The following is a 15,386-nucleotide window of genomic DNA, read 5'->3' on the forward strand; positions in this document are numbered from 1 at the left end:
TTAACCTTGCTCTGGAGAGCAGAAGCTTTTAAGAAAGGGCTCCATCACTGTTAATCCCTAACAGTGGCTCACTCGATCACAGATCATATGGGGAAATGGAGAAGTAAAACACAACGCGTTTGTGACTCCTTTGGAAACTGCTGCACTGGCTGACATGGTTGATGTAACTTCGCCCTTGCACCACTCCATTTTGCAAGTTCTGTATTACCAAACTGAAAGGTCGTGTGCTGCTGGAAGCAGCAATAAGCTTTCCCTATCCTTGACACTTTAGACAGTTCATTTCTATGAAGCTAATAAAATAGTTTTGTTTCTTTGAAGTGCATTACTTTATTTCCGGCAGTGAAAACAAATTAGACATGCCCTGTACAATATAATAAGGTTGTGAATTTAGAATTTCAATACAGGAGCTATACTCTGCTGTCTCCCAACCCACATGACACTATCCACTTGTGTGCTTGGGTAACACGGAGGTAATCAGTGCTTCAAACTTGTAAGATCAGTTCCAACTCACACTGATGAACTATGTACTGTACTGCAATGCTTTCTGAAATGTAATTACCTCAAGAGGAGAGAGAGTTTTTTTGAGTAAAAGGTTCATTTTACACTTTTGTGCAACTAGGCTTCATAATGCTAAAATGCTGCTTTATGTTCCCCAAATACATAAATCATGTTTTTAAAGAGCACGAGTATAACGTATGCAAATATGAAGCTTTCAATTCAAAGCAGAATTTAAGTATGTCAATAATGTAGGTCACATCCACAAAGGTTTCTAGAAAGTTCCGCTGCAGAAAAACATCCACAGCGCTTTGCAAGGGGACAACACTGTTCGAGCACATTCAGCTCCAGCAGGGAACCTGCGCTGTGGTTTTCCAGCATCTCTGAGACAAGCATGGGAAGTATCCCCACCAAACACGATGGCTTTACAGAGCTTTCCACGCACTTGGAAGCAGAACTACTTCCATATTGTTTTAAAGGTTTTTCCAGGTTGTTTTTAAAAATAACTGCTTATCAATCACATTGAAATAAGGAAAGTACAGATTATCACTAATATGAAGGCTCTGATACATAAGTGCGTATGTTAATTTTTTAAACCATCCTAACTCCTTAAAAATCCTTTTGCCAAGGATGAATTCCTGTAAAATATTTCACATTTCCCTCACCTCCGTGGCTCATCAGTCACGTACTAAGAAGCAAACAAACTGTGGCCGTGTCAGAGGGTCCATGCCTCAGTGGAATGTCACAACATAACACGAGTTTTTCCCAGGGCTGGTAAAGTTAACTTCTCCCAAGCACTCCATATGCTCACGCTAGCTTTTCATCTCTTTTTAACTGGAGAACTATTTGCATCTTGGTTGACCTACCTTCCCAGTGCTGTAATTGCATCTGCATTCCTTCAGGGAAGAACTGAAAACAATATTTTTGGTGCAACTGTCCACAGTGATACGCAGGGCTGATATAAATTGTCACCTCAGAAGTTAGGACTATGTAAGCCAGTTCACAGAAAAGCAGTTCTTATTTCTGAATTTTTACAAAAATAGACAATACAGTAGAAGCATGAAGTATCCTATCTAGAGAATGCAGTTAGTGCTAGGGCTTTTTGACAATGTCACACAAAAACACATTTCAGATGTATTTCCCCCCCCATATATCTAAATGTGGAACGAATGGCAGGATGGCAGCTTTCTCTGAAGAGCCACTTTCAACACTAAATTGTTGGATAAATTTAGTTTGGCACAATGTATTTAGGACTTCTAAATATATCCACACAATTTACGCAAAGACTATTCTGTCTGAGCAATTGCAGAAACTCAGCGCAGTCACCTCTCTAAGCTTTTATATCGTCAGACAAAAAGCAAATACATTCATGGTCAGAAACTATTATTAAATATTAAATACAATTCTCCTATTCTTTACCACAAACTCTAAAATAGATGTTCATAGTTAAGCAGCTAAACACCTTTGAATTTTAGGCATGTGCATTAAAGAACTGATCTGTAAGACAAGATTAAAAAAAAAAGAAATAATTCTAACATAGACATTGAATTCAGAAAACCCAAGTATATTTACAATATGTTCCCTGACACGTCCTTTCACATTCTGAAGAAACGTAACACTGTCTGATGGGGGTTAAAAACAACTTGTAAGCCATAAAGCTTCTAGTCACTTTAGAATATGGTCTTGGCTGGCTGCAAAAGGGGCTCTAACTTTGACCTTGCTGATCAACATAAATTTTTAAAAGCTCGCTTGAAAAAAAAAAAAAAAAAAAGTTATCACTTCCCAAATGAAAATTTTAACAATTTTTTTTTTTTTTTTGGGCCTTAAAGCTGACCTAAATAAAAAATGAGATCTAAGACTAGAACATGACAGATGATTTCATAATAAAGCATTCGCAGATTTAAAAAGTACCCAAGGTGTTCAGTGTTAACGTTAGTAGTAATAACCTTAAAATTAGGTACAATAGATATTCTAAACTATCATCCTCGCCAACATCTAAGCTTCAAGTCATTCTCTTTCAAGTGAAGATATACTGTAATCACAAGCCTCTTGTTGAAACTGCAACTATCATAGATAGAAACTTAAAACATATGACTTACTACAATTTTAGCTCTATAAAAAATGAAGGATAAAGCCTTAAAGTAGACACTTTAAATAGGTTGGTTACTTTACAGTGTCATTAGTGGTAATGATGAGCTGTGTCTTGTAGACATCTGAGAACAGTCAACCTGACAACAAAAAGTGCTTTAAAGTTAAAATTACAAAATTAGCAATGTAAGCCAGCTAAATTGAGCCGAAAATGCACCAAGAACAGCTCCTGTGGCAAAGACACACCTACTTCTCAGCTACATATGTATTTAAAAATGAAAAAAACTCAACAGCATTTACTGCATCCATACAGGAATACTTCAGCTCAAGAACATACTTTCATGAACTGGCAGCAAACCAGACACATTATGGAGATGATTAAAGGCTTGGCAAGACTGACTTATGAGGCAAGTCTAGGAGGTTTGCGTATGAATAACTTGGACAAAATAACAAAGAACAATAAATTAGACATTTGAAGGGGAAGTTGTCATCCAGAGTTACTGAAACTTCCCCCTCCCCCCCCCCCCAAAAAAAAAAAAAAAAAATCTGTAAATATCTATACAGTCCTGATTACTGAAATGCAAATACATCAGACCATACAGTAAAAGTACTTTTGGACAAGTCTTTAGTGAGAACGTATTCATTTTAATTTTAGAGAACAAACGTGCTTTGGCACAGAGAATGAGGTTAGATACACTACTTAGCATATACATCACTGGTATAATATTAGAGCTGCTAAATATATATATATTTATATATACATATATGTGTGTGATTTTCCTAGCTCTGATTTTGACTTGCATTAATACTGTAGAACTGAAAGAAATTTTAAGGGGTGAGAATTCCTAGTTCAGAAAAAGTTTTAAAAACATATATGTATGTTAAGCCCCCAAAACTTTCAGCTAATTTATTCCTTTGCTTATCTATGCAGCTGCCAATACTGTTTTTCCAAAAGTCTTGATCTTAAAGTTAAGTCAGTCAGTAGACTGTTCTCTCCAGTTAGGGATAACCTCAATATGGTCCCCAAAACACAAAAATCTGCTCTTATGTGTAACTTTTAATCATCTTTCATCAGTCCCAGGTAACCAATCTATTGCATCAGAAGTCCTGAAGACACTGTTTTCTTATAGGTATTACCCCAGTAAAATAAGGTAATACTTATAACCTATTACCTATATAAGGTAATGCTGACTTACAAATCAGTGTTTGGACAACTACACTAATCTGAAGAGCAAGAACTCTGTAGGTACATACTCCCAAGGCCTTCCATATTTAACCAGAGCAGCAGGACACTTGGCACTTCTGAATAATCAGGCCAGTATTTAAGAGTCTAAATAAGGCATTGAGAACGTAACTTCAGCAACTTACTCTTAATCTAGAACTGGCTCATATGTGTATAATCTGGAGTAGTCATTTAAGACACGAACATTTATTAAACAGTCTCAAACTGTCCCACTGAGGATCTGAAAATCTGTGTGGAGGTGATTGTAAGACAGAAGCAATGTGACAGCAGCTTAAATTAAATACCTCAAACTGACACCTGCTGTGAAGTACAATTTTAAAATTCATTTTGCTTTGGAAGTATTTTGTTTTCTTGGGTAAATTTTAAAAATAAATAGAAAAGGGAAAAATCTGCACTTCTGAGAGTATGTACTGTAGGTACCTTGCCTTACGTACACCCAGCCAGAGAGCTGTGCTCAAATGTAGAATAATAAGGCTCAGCGTTCAGGACCACGAACATTGCCCGTACTGTTTGTTTGAACGAACAGGAAGGACAAATCAAGGTGAAAAACACCCGGACATGCTATGTATTTCCTGAATTCAAAAGAAACACAGGACCTAAATTCATATTCATTTTATTATAATGCTGTGTTTATATTGGAATGAAAATACTTAAACACTGATGTATATTATTAAACTGTGATAGTAGCTTTTTATAAGCTTATTTGCACAATACTGAGAAACATTAAGCTTGCAATCAAAATAGGATTAGCAGATAATTATATTTTTTAAATGGTTTATTATTTTCCTCATTCAAGGAATATAAATGAAAAAATATAGAAAACTAACTTCCGTGCTTGTTTTGGGCATGGAAGTGCCTGAAGCACATTTTGGGGGAAAAATGGTATCAGGGATTACAAAAATATTTTTAGCTTTACAACCTATGCTCAATTTTATTTATTTATTTATTGGTACTGTAGAACAGGGAGTATAAAAGAATATTGCCTGATTTCTTGACACGTAATATAAGTGCCAGAACTGGAATCTCAGGGGCTGTACACGGTCAGTGGTGACAGGTATGTTCTTCTAGAGAATTAGATTATCTAAATATGGAGCCTAGATTCTCTTTAAGGAGAAAGAGGCTACTGAATTAAAATGCTTAAGTTAGATAGTGTAAACACAGATTTACACAATACCTGACATGATTTCTAATTGTACCGTCATGATTCCAGCACGCAGCAATAACCCCTTCCCTACAAGAAGTACCTATAATGGTACAGTGTGGCAGAGCTAAAGCTTTTAGGCATCATTTTATCTTACATGAAGAGCTGTAATCAATGTAGTTTATCTTATCTTAAAAATCTTCAGGGTGGGGCGAACATCTTACAGTTAGTCACATATGCAAAACTTGACTATTGGCTTAACTTGTTCACATTTAAATCAGAGTTGCCATGATGTTTTAATTGCTTTTATTATTATATGTAAAAACAGGAAAAACTCTTGAATTTTGGAAAATTCCCAAGAGATGTCCTTCATAACTGATATAAGCAAAAGCAGCTTTGCTGTCACTACTATCCCACATGAAGTTGCGTTCACAGTGGCCATATGTTTCAGTTTTAGCTATGAAGCACAGAAAATCTGCTTTCATCCCTTTAAGTAATATACGAGATTAGTTTCTCGATTATCAGTAACAATAACTTGTATTTATTGTCACTGGTATATTAGGTTAATACCAAGAAACATTATTTTCAACAGAATTAATGTCAATTCTATGATGGGGCCCATGCATCTATGCAAGCACCAGAGAACAAAGAAATCCCAAAGTGGAAAGTTTTTAAATTTGTATATGATTCCTCTGTAGCTTCTTTCTTTTGCATCAGGTACTTGTTCCACAGCAACTGGATGGGCAGCTGACACTGAATGCCGTTCAAACTTCTCAAAACCAGAACATTTTCAAGGATGCTTAGCAGAACACTAATGATCTGCAGAAGGTCAGTGAGAACACCAGCTTTTTGAAGTCTTCAGCTGCTAAGCCTGAGCTAGCTAAAAAGCTTTAAAATAGCCAGCTGAAGTTTGGAGGAGAGGTGCTGTGAACCCTGCCGTGCGAACTGATGACTGCAGTTAAAACAAAGGTGTGTGGTCATGTGGAACAGCATTCTGCAGAACTGCAATTGATGCAGTTGTGTGTTCAACAGGCATGCAAAGACGCAGTCCCTCTTTGAAAGCTTGAAAGAAACGGGGAACTTTTACATACCCACAAACACTCTCCTATAAGACCTTCTAAATGGCACAAATTTAATGAATATTTGAATGTCTTCTGAAATAGCTACTGTATCTTTAAGGATCTTCAATCTAAATACCTCAGCCTTTTATGGCCTGAGACAAGCACAGTACAAATTAACAGGATGGGTGTTTGACAGCATCGCAATTGCCAGCACAAGTCCTGATGAAAAGCACCACGAGCTCTAAACTCTATTTAAGTTTTCATTATGACTTCTAAAATTTAGCAGTCATTCCAAGGACTCAACCATAACAATAGCATAACTGAAGAAAAAAATAACACAAGTTCAGTGTAGCAAAATAGTTTATGGAAACATCTAGTGTTTCCACAATAGCAGTGGGTAACGCTGCAAGCCTTCAAATAGGAGTATTTTTACTGATTTCTACAATTATGACTTTGTAAATGTAAGATAGATTTAAGAATTATAGACCTACAACAAATACAGCTAGACAAGCAGGTTGATTTAATCTGTGGCTCTGGTGTTCACAGATGAGACCAAGAACAATGATGTGTGCCCACCATCTCTCCGTGAGATTCTTCAGAAAAACCTGACATGAAAACCCAGTAAATTAAATTAATGTTTCTAGAGATGAATTTAAAGTATTTTTTCCTACCCTAGTACACAGGGGTGTTTTAGATTATAGTTGGAATGCAAGAGACTTTTGTTTAGACATAAAAATTAGTTCATCTGTATCAGATGACCACAGCAGAAGCTTCTTAAAGTTTGAAGCACTAGTCATACCGCCTTGTAAAGCGTGTAAGTAAACATATTCACGACTTCTTAGCTGCATGACTTCCAGCGTGTACGTCACTGAAGTTTCAACATATGATGGCATTAATATTTTTAACCCAGTTTCTGAGGCTAACATCATCACAAGACATTTCAGTGTTTACTTTCAACTCTTCTTGAAGCCCTCTACTGCAAAGCATTACTGATCTGTAATCCCTTTCCCTGAACGGATCAGATTGAATATGTGAAGAACGGCATCATTTTTTCCATCTTTCTACCCATGTAAAAATGATTCAACTAAGATGTTCCAATGAGCAAGGCTACCTAATGAAACAGGTTTTCACAGGATAGGCAAATCCTCTCAAGTTTTCAGGTCCAATGAATACGCTTGGCAGCACAACTTGAGTATGGCCAAAAAACACCATTAGCCTCATGAATATTGCAAATATCAGAGCTCACTCAGACAGAGCCAGGACATGGCAACTCACGCCAAATAAACAGAACTCCACCAGCAAGATAGTTAAAAAAAAAAACAACCAAACAAAAAAAAAACCTTGTGGGAAATCAGGTCCCAAAGAGCATCCCTTTGCTGCTGTTACAGCCACACTAGGATTAGCTTGCTAATTGATGCAAATACATCTATACAAGCTCAAATAGTTACAACGATGACAAATCAAAGTCTGGGTTATTCTGTGTGGAAACCCATCAAAACAATTGTAATAGCCATATGTGGAGATAAAGAAACATCCTGATTATTTTCCTTCCATATTATTAAAAAACACTTTTGCTGGAATACGATAGCTGAGTGTGAGACTGACTCAAGCCGACACAGGTATGAACAAAAATAAAGAATATGCAGATTTCATGGACTAAGCTGCTATTTTAGAAAAGGTGTGTTTTAAAATAAGTTGCCCAAGCTCTTCTAGGTAACTTTAACAGAAAAAAAGTGCAAAAACTATAAATTGTTAGAATGGCAACTGAGACTGGGATTCAAAATATGGCTTGGTAGCCGAAAATTGTGTTAAGGCTAAATGAACACAGGCAGGTATGGGAAAAATAACATTTTACCAATAAATAATGGATGATATCAGAGCTTTGTGACTTACCTAACATCACATAAAAAGTCACTAGCAAAATTCAAGCGATGAGCCCAGATTCTTAGTACCAAGGCACATCCTGCTGTTTAACACTTCCGGCCAAAATATAAAAGTTGGTAGAATGTGGAGAAAAAAATAAATTCTCACTAATATGCAAGTGTCAGACTAGAGTATCAATAAAAGACTAATGTGACAAAGATTCAGAGCCATCTACGAGAGTCTGAGAGCCATCTACAAGAGTTTGTAAGAAAATCTGTATACAAGTATACGCAAACAAAACAAATGCTTAGTTTTAAAAGGGATTTATGAGAATATGAGCGTTATGATAGGCAGAAAATACTTGCTAGATTAAACATTTTTGCTCCTCTGCCAATGGCTACATCTCTATCTTTCTCGACAGTCAATATTCTTCATTAACTGTAAGAATCATATATTGCTGAATATAATGAAAATGCTGGGGTTAGTTGCAATTAAATAATAAAAATTATATACAATTATACAATTTTCAAACCAAGTATTGGGACAGTAACCACTGTTTAATTCTCCTTAGAGCGAACAAAGGCAAAATGCTACACAAGACTATGAACGCACCATTTACATACCATCCTTACCTGCAAGGGAAGGAGAGTATTACTGTTGTTGTCAGTTCGGAAAACATTATCTTCAATCCACGATTTTGGTGTCAGTGATGGAGTGGAGCGAGTAAATTTAGGAGGAGCTATGACATTACCAGAAAAGGGCTTCTTCAAAGGAGAGATCTGGTTCATAGTTCCTGGAATTCCCATGTTTCCAGTTCTACGATGGTCTCTGCCATGCATTCCTCCCCAGGATATATTTCCTGTGCTCCAGCCACTACTTTGATTGCTCCAGGGCGACTGTTTCAGAAGAGGCTAAAAAGAAAGATTCATTTATACTATTTTGAAAAATACTTGAAATGCTTTCATACTTAACGGAAAAAAAAAAAAAAAAAAAAGAAACACCAAAAAAACACCAATCCACCAATGCTCAGAAGATTTCTATAATCTCCTCTTTCCTGATATTGTATAAATTCATTACCGAGGCAAAAAAAGAAAATCTAATATAGAGTCATAGAAAAATTGTAATTCCCACTCTCCTCCCACAGTCCTTGGGTAACCAGTTCAGATTGTTATCCTTTCAGTAACCGGTAGGATTCTTTAAAAGTCCAGAGTAGAACAGTCCTAGGGTTAAAAATCATGTTACAGAAAGGCTCAGGCCTTAACCTGATACATTATTTCATATTACAGAGCAAGATCTCTGGAAAAATAACAAGAAATTCAAGAAGGTCATTTTTAAATTATCATTATTAAAAAGAGATTGGTGAGTAGGTATTTAAAAATTAAAATTCAGATGGCAGATTGAATTTTTTTCCCCCAGTATCGCTCAGTATCACTAAGTATTACCATATAAGAGCAGAGAAGAGAATCTGTTTGAAGAAGCTATCTTAACATTTCCACATTAAAATGCATTATTCTGAAACCATGGCTCAAGTATTTCTGGAGTAATGCACAGGACTATCTCTGGAATTCTGCAGCCTACTCTTTTATTTTTTTTTTTTAAGATTAGTTTCCCTATTTAGAAGCAGTATAAATTATTTCTGTATCTAACAGGCACACTATGACTACGCTCCTCAATATCACAATGTAGACTGCCTTTAGAGCATAGACCTCGCAAGGTGACAAGTTTTTATTCCTGAGGCACAACTTGTGCTAAAACCTGACCTACAGCGGTTGTCCGTACTACCAAGAGGTGGACCCACTGAGCCTGACTGACAGCAAAGAACAACATTTATCTTCAGTGCTCTAAAACCTGACTGTTCCTGGAAAGGCCTTTTCTCAAGCATACAAGTGGGGTGCGTGTGAGGGGAGGATATTCTGAATTCAGTACTTTTATCTCAAAGCTTAGCTGCAAGCAGCCCTCAGCTGGTAATTTCTGTAGCTCAAAAATTTAAACCATGTTGATACGTTATGCAGTAGATAAAACAGAAAGAAGGCATTATAACGCCCTCTCCCCCGAGAAAACAAACAAAAAAACACTAAAGACATTTTTTGGTCAAGTAATCAGGCAAACATCCCATTCTATATAATTACAGATAATTATGTTGTAAAACTTGAATACTTTGGTTGGAATTTTGGGAGAGGCCAGCCCCGTATTGTGAAACAAACCTTCAGAGATAATGCCAAACGTTAACAAGCCTCTAATATTGGTAGTTATACTGTCACGGGCACCGCTCGTGTTTACCTACAACTTGTAACAGAGAGAAAATCCGCGTCCACCTCAGCGTTAGAGAATGGCTTTGGAATTTCTCTGAGGAGGGCATTGGCGCTACGACACCCAGCTCCCCGTCACGACGCCTCCGAGTCAGACCTCGAAGGGGCAGGTGTGAAAGGAGATTCCAGTTCTGAAATTATCAAAATAAATGGCCGTCTCCACCGCCTAAAACTGACAGGAGGCAATGCCCAATTTAAGGAAAAATGAAGATGAGGCCTGTCTAACCTAGGCCTTTCATGAGTGGGTGAGCGCGAGAGGCGGCTGTGGTGCGCTGGCGGGCACCGGCACCCGTCGGCTGCCCTCCCGCCCCTCAGCACCCCTACTTCGCCCTCAACTTCCATTTTAACGCTGTTGGGTTCTGTTAGGGCACTGCTGGAAAATCTGCGGCGGAACCGCAGCAACCTGAAACACTGTATTGCATTCGGATACAAATCCGGGCGATTTCGGGCAAAAGCCCGGAGGTGTCAGCCGGGGCGTGACAGCTCCCCACGAGCCGCGAGGGGCTGTAGAAGGTCGGGGAGCAGCACGGGCTCCATTTGACAAGGGCGAGGCGACGAGAAGCCCCGAGGAAAGACGTGAAAAGCACCTCGCCTCCCGTCCCCAAAGCGAAACGGGGTCCACGGGAGCCGAGGAGGGGCCGTCAGCCCCAGCCCCAGCCCCTCCACCTGCCGCGTCCACCCCTCGCCTCCCTGCCCGTCCCCGGGCGCCCCCCGCTCGCAGCCGGGCTCCCCGCCGCCGCCCCCGGTACCTGGTGGTGGTTGTAGGAGTTTCTCTGCTGCAGGAAGGCGGCGGCGGCGGCCGCCGCCTGGTGTTGGTGCTGGAGCTGGGGGCTCACAGGGGATCTCCGGTTCTGCTGCTGCTGCTGTTGCTGCTGCTGCTGCTGCTGAGGTAAATTCATCTGCGGCGGCGGCGGGGGGGCGGCGGCCGAGAAGGGGCTGCTGAAGGGCCCGGCGCACGGGTTGTGAGGAGACACCGGCGAGAAGCTCTGGAAGAAAGCGGGGTTGATCGATGACGGGATCCCCGGGTAGAAGCTGGTCTCGGACTCCGGGCTCGGCGGCGGCATGGCGCTGATCTGCCCGCCGCCGCCGCTGGACGCCGGAGGCTGCTGCGTTTGCTGCGGAGGCGGCGACGAGGTCTGCACCGACCAGGGGGTGCCGAAGCCGGGCAGCGGCGGAGGAGGAGGGGAAGCCGCCGAGGAGGAGCCGCCCCCGCTCTGGTGATGGGGGCTGGGGATCTCCGGGCTCTGCAGGCTGCTGAAGCCAGAGCCCAGCCCGCCGGGCAGGAGGTTCCCGGGGCTGCCCAGCAAGTGGCTGTTCGGGGGGGACTCCATGGGGGGCGGCTTGGCTTTCGCCTGCAGGCGAGGAGGAGACGGCGGCGGCGGATTCAGGCAGGAGGAGGCGGCGGCCACCCCCACATTGGGGTCGGCGGCCACCGGTGCCGGCGGGCAGGAAGGGGCGAGCCGCTCGGAGCCCCCCCGGTGCTCGGCCGGGCTGAGGGGCCGGTGGCGAGGGTAGTCCCCGGGCGGCGGCGGCTCCGGGGGGTGACCGCCGAGGAGCTGGAGCTGCTGCTGCTGCTGTTGCCTGTGCTCCTGCTGCTGGTACTTGTCAGTGGGGTGGCTGAACTGCTGCTGCTGCTGCGGGGGGTGGTGATGATAGTCTGGGGGGTGGTGGTTATTCAGGGGGTGGCTGCTGCCGAGCTGGGCTGGGCTGCTGAGCGGCGGCGGCTGCTGCTGCTGCTTAAACTCTTTCCTCTTCTGGCTCAGCTGAGGAGGCGGCGGCTGCTGCTGCGGTTGCTGCTTGTTTAAATCCTGGTGGGGGCTGAGACTGGGTTTAAAGTCAGAGGAGGGGTGGCCGGGAGGGGGGTGTCCTGATGCGGGGCTGCTGCCCAGCCTCTCGCCGCCCGGCTGCTGCTGCCGCTGCTGTGTCACCCCCAGGAGCAGCTCATCCTGCATGGCGTGGGGATGCGCAGCGGCGGCCGCCGACGGGAACGGCGAGGGCGGCGGCACACCGGACACGCCGCCGCTGGAGGAACCGGTTGCGGTGGGTGAGAAGGGGCAGGAGGAGGAGGAAGACGAGGAGGAGGAGGCTGCCGGGGAGGGGAAGGACCCCGCGTAGCCAGCGCCTCCTACACCCCACGGCGGGCTGGGGCTGCGGCTGGGGGCCGCTGCCGGCGGCAGGCTGCGGTCCCCCATGGGCCGGCGGGGACTGCCCCGGCACCGCGGGGCGAAGACACCCCGCCCGGCTGGAGACAAAGATAATTAATTAATTAACCTGGGAGGGGGGTGAGCACTATCGGAGACCACTACGTATGCCTAAAAACAGCCGCTCCCTACAATAAAGCCCTCGCCCTAACCTCCGCTGTACTGTTTTTTTTTAAAAACTGAACGTTTCGGTAATAAATAACCCTATTTTATCCTTTTTCTTTTTTTTCCCTCCCCCCCTCCTGCTTCTCATTTATTGACCCCCGTCAGGGCAGCCCTTCCCCTCCCAGCCGCGCCCGCCCGCTGGATCATCCCCGAGAGCCCTTGGCAGGTCGCCTCCCCCGGGGCAGGCCCCCCCCCTCTTCTCCTTCTTCCTCCTCCTCCTGCTACACAACAGTTCCGGGGCCGGCCACCGAGCGCCGGGCTCCGAGCACCGCGCGGGGCAGCAGGGAGGCCGGCCGTGCCACCGCCGCCTTGCCGAAGCGCGGCCCCGTTCCGCTCCCCCCTCCGCCGCCGCCTCCCCCGCCCCCAATACCGGCTGCCGGCCGGCCGCAACCCCCTTAAGAACGCCGGAACATTCGTCATAGTTACGTCACAGCGCGCCCCGCCCCGCCCCGCCCGACCTCGGTAATGAGCCGGCTGCTGGGGGCCACGCCCCCCTCATGAATAATGCACGAGCGCCGGCAGCCCCGCCCAATCGCGCGGGGAGGGGGAGGCTCGCGCTGCCCAACGACGCCGGGCGCCGGCGGGCGGGGTGGGCGCTACCATTTTAATAGGAGAGGGGGGGCCGGGGGGAGTTGTGTGGTGGTTCGTTCCGCCGCCTGCCAGCCTCATTTGCATTGACGCAGGCGCGGGGAGGGGGTGGGGCGCGGCGGCACGAGCCCAGGGGCTGGCGAGGCCCGGCCGTCATGGCGGCGGGGGTCGCCTGGGGGGGGGGGCACGGGGCACAAATAAACGTTGGGGGCACGAGGCTAGGCCTGTCGGGCTCTTCTCCAGGAGTCCGTTAGTGGACACCGTCAGAAGCTGTGTGGCTGCTTTCTGTTGGGCCAGTGGACCCTCGGCCATTGGAAACATCCCTTATTTGTTAAATTGGTGTGGGTTTGTTTTATGTGAATAAAATGAAGATTAAATGAAATTCTGTGTCTCTGCTCATCTCTGACTTGAACATGGGCTTGTTCGGGGGTGTATGTTTGGGTTACATATCCACGTATATCCATACCACCTTGTAGGGTTACCACACAAGCACATTGGCAGCGCAGCAGCAGAGTTGATAAATATTTCCCTTTGCTGTGTTTCCCCTTAGCGCCCCACCATTATTCATTACGTTGGCATCCATTCTAACTCCGCAGCTGTCTTGCACGTAACGAAGCGTAGGGTGCCGACCCAGGCCCTGTCGATGATGGCATGCTGAGGAAATGTTGCCGGCCGAGTACTGCCTGTGCTCTGAATAGCGCGTTGCTTCACGGCCCGGTCCTCACCAACGTGGCTCTGGGGAGCTGTAGAACTGGTAGGATCCAGCTTGCCTCTGTGTCATGCGCCTGGTGTTCGGTTATGTGCAAGCCCGAACAGAAGCTGTCCTCTACCTGGGGCGTTTGCTGGCATCTGACCAGGGTGGAAGTAGCGCTGCACTGTTCTCTCCCGCAACCAGCCACTTATTGCTAGAAAGTGCATAGGAACTCGTTCGGCTATTGTTTTTGTCCCCTCACCTTTACATTGAGCCCAAATTCTAGCAAATCTTCACTCAGAATAGTTATTGAGGTGTCCATGAGCTTTTAACTCATAGGATCATAGAATCATTAAGGTTGAAAAAGACCTCCAAGATCATCTGGTCCAGCCATCCCCCTACCACCAATGTCACCCACTGAACCATGTCCCTAAGCACCAGGTCCAACCTTTCCTTAAAAGCTCCCAGGGATGGTGACTCCACCACCTCCCTCGGCAACCTGTTCCAATGCCTGACTGCTCTTTCTGAGAGGAAGTATCTCCTAATTTCCAACCAGAACCTCCCCTGACGCACAAGAATACTCACACCTTCTATGACAGCCTATGTATACCATGGTAGCTATCTACTCCAATCATACACATTTATTAAAACAACTTTAAAGAGAGGAATCTCATCTCTTTTTAATCATGTATAAAGTAAGCATCCACTCTGAATTAGTTGCCTCATCTGCAAACAAAAGACAGGTGCTACCAAAGGATGATTCATCTTACCCTAGTGCAGGTACCTTTAGAGAGAGAAACCTGACCTTTCTCTGTTGATTTTGAGGAAAAATTTTGAAGCTGTTTCTTACCCAGGTGTTCAGAGGTGCTCCTTGGTTGTGTGGGTTCTTAACCTCAGTACAAACAAGAATGGCTGTGCTGAGTCAAACCAAGAGTCCTTGGGGCTCCTGTCCCTTCTGCCTCTGATACAGGATCCCGGCAGCCCTTAGTTCTTGGGGTATGCCAGGGCCAGAGATTCAAGCTTCTCCTCCACTAGATCAACTCCCTTCAAGTAGTGGTGGGCCCTGTCCTTGGTTTTCCAAGGGCTTTGTCCTTTGTTTTCCCTCTCCACTTCCCTATTTTTGACCATTTGCCATTCACACCCTCTTGCTTTCATCTTTTTCTCCCTTATAATCACTTGATTCCTTCTTGCTTTCTTATTTCTTAGCTGCCCCTTTGCAGGGAAGATTTGAGATCATTTTTGGATTGGGCTAGTAGGAAAGAAACAAAGCGTGTGAAAGCAGATGCCTAAATGAATGTGTAAGAACAGGCTAAACATGTGAAAAGTTTGCTTCAGTTACCTCAACTGTTTGCTACTCAGGGTTCTTGTGAGTCATGCTTTTCCAGAGCCTAGGGGATGCTGGGATGCCTGGACACCATGTTCCCTGATAGTCACTGGAAATTGGCCCCAAACCTGGGCCTGAAAAGGGGAGCCCCTGACCCGAATGAGCTGGGGATGCTAGAGGGGAGCCACTTATCTCAGATGAGGAGCTTTGACTACAC

At 44.5% G+C, this 15,386-nt stretch overlaps 1 protein-coding gene across 2 annotated transcripts in view; it reads right to left on the reverse strand.

Moving 5' to 3' along the window:
• The window catches only part of CPEB2 (cytoplasmic polyadenylation element binding protein 2), a gene marked incomplete at both ends in the record, with an annotated part of 49,730 nt that extends 37,578 nt beyond the window's left edge, over positions 1–12,152 (reverse strand). Inside the window, 2 exons of one of the 2 annotated variants that reach the window (XM_084285518.1) lie at positions 8,524–8,802; positions 10,950–12,152. In XM_084285518.1, coding sequence (XP_084141644.1) covers positions 8,524–8,802; positions 10,950–12,152 — 1,482 coding nt within the window. Of the gene's footprint in view, positions 1–8,514; positions 8,803–10,949 lie in introns of both variants that reach the window. The other variant, XM_084285519.1, reaches the window with a different exon arrangement.
• Positions 12,153–15,386: the final 3,234 nt, after the last annotated feature.

This window comes from Netta rufina, assembly GCF_964035555.1.
Source record: "Netta rufina genome assembly, chromosome: 4".
Taxonomy (NCBI): Eukaryota; Metazoa; Chordata; class Aves; order Anseriformes; family Anatidae; genus Netta; species Netta rufina.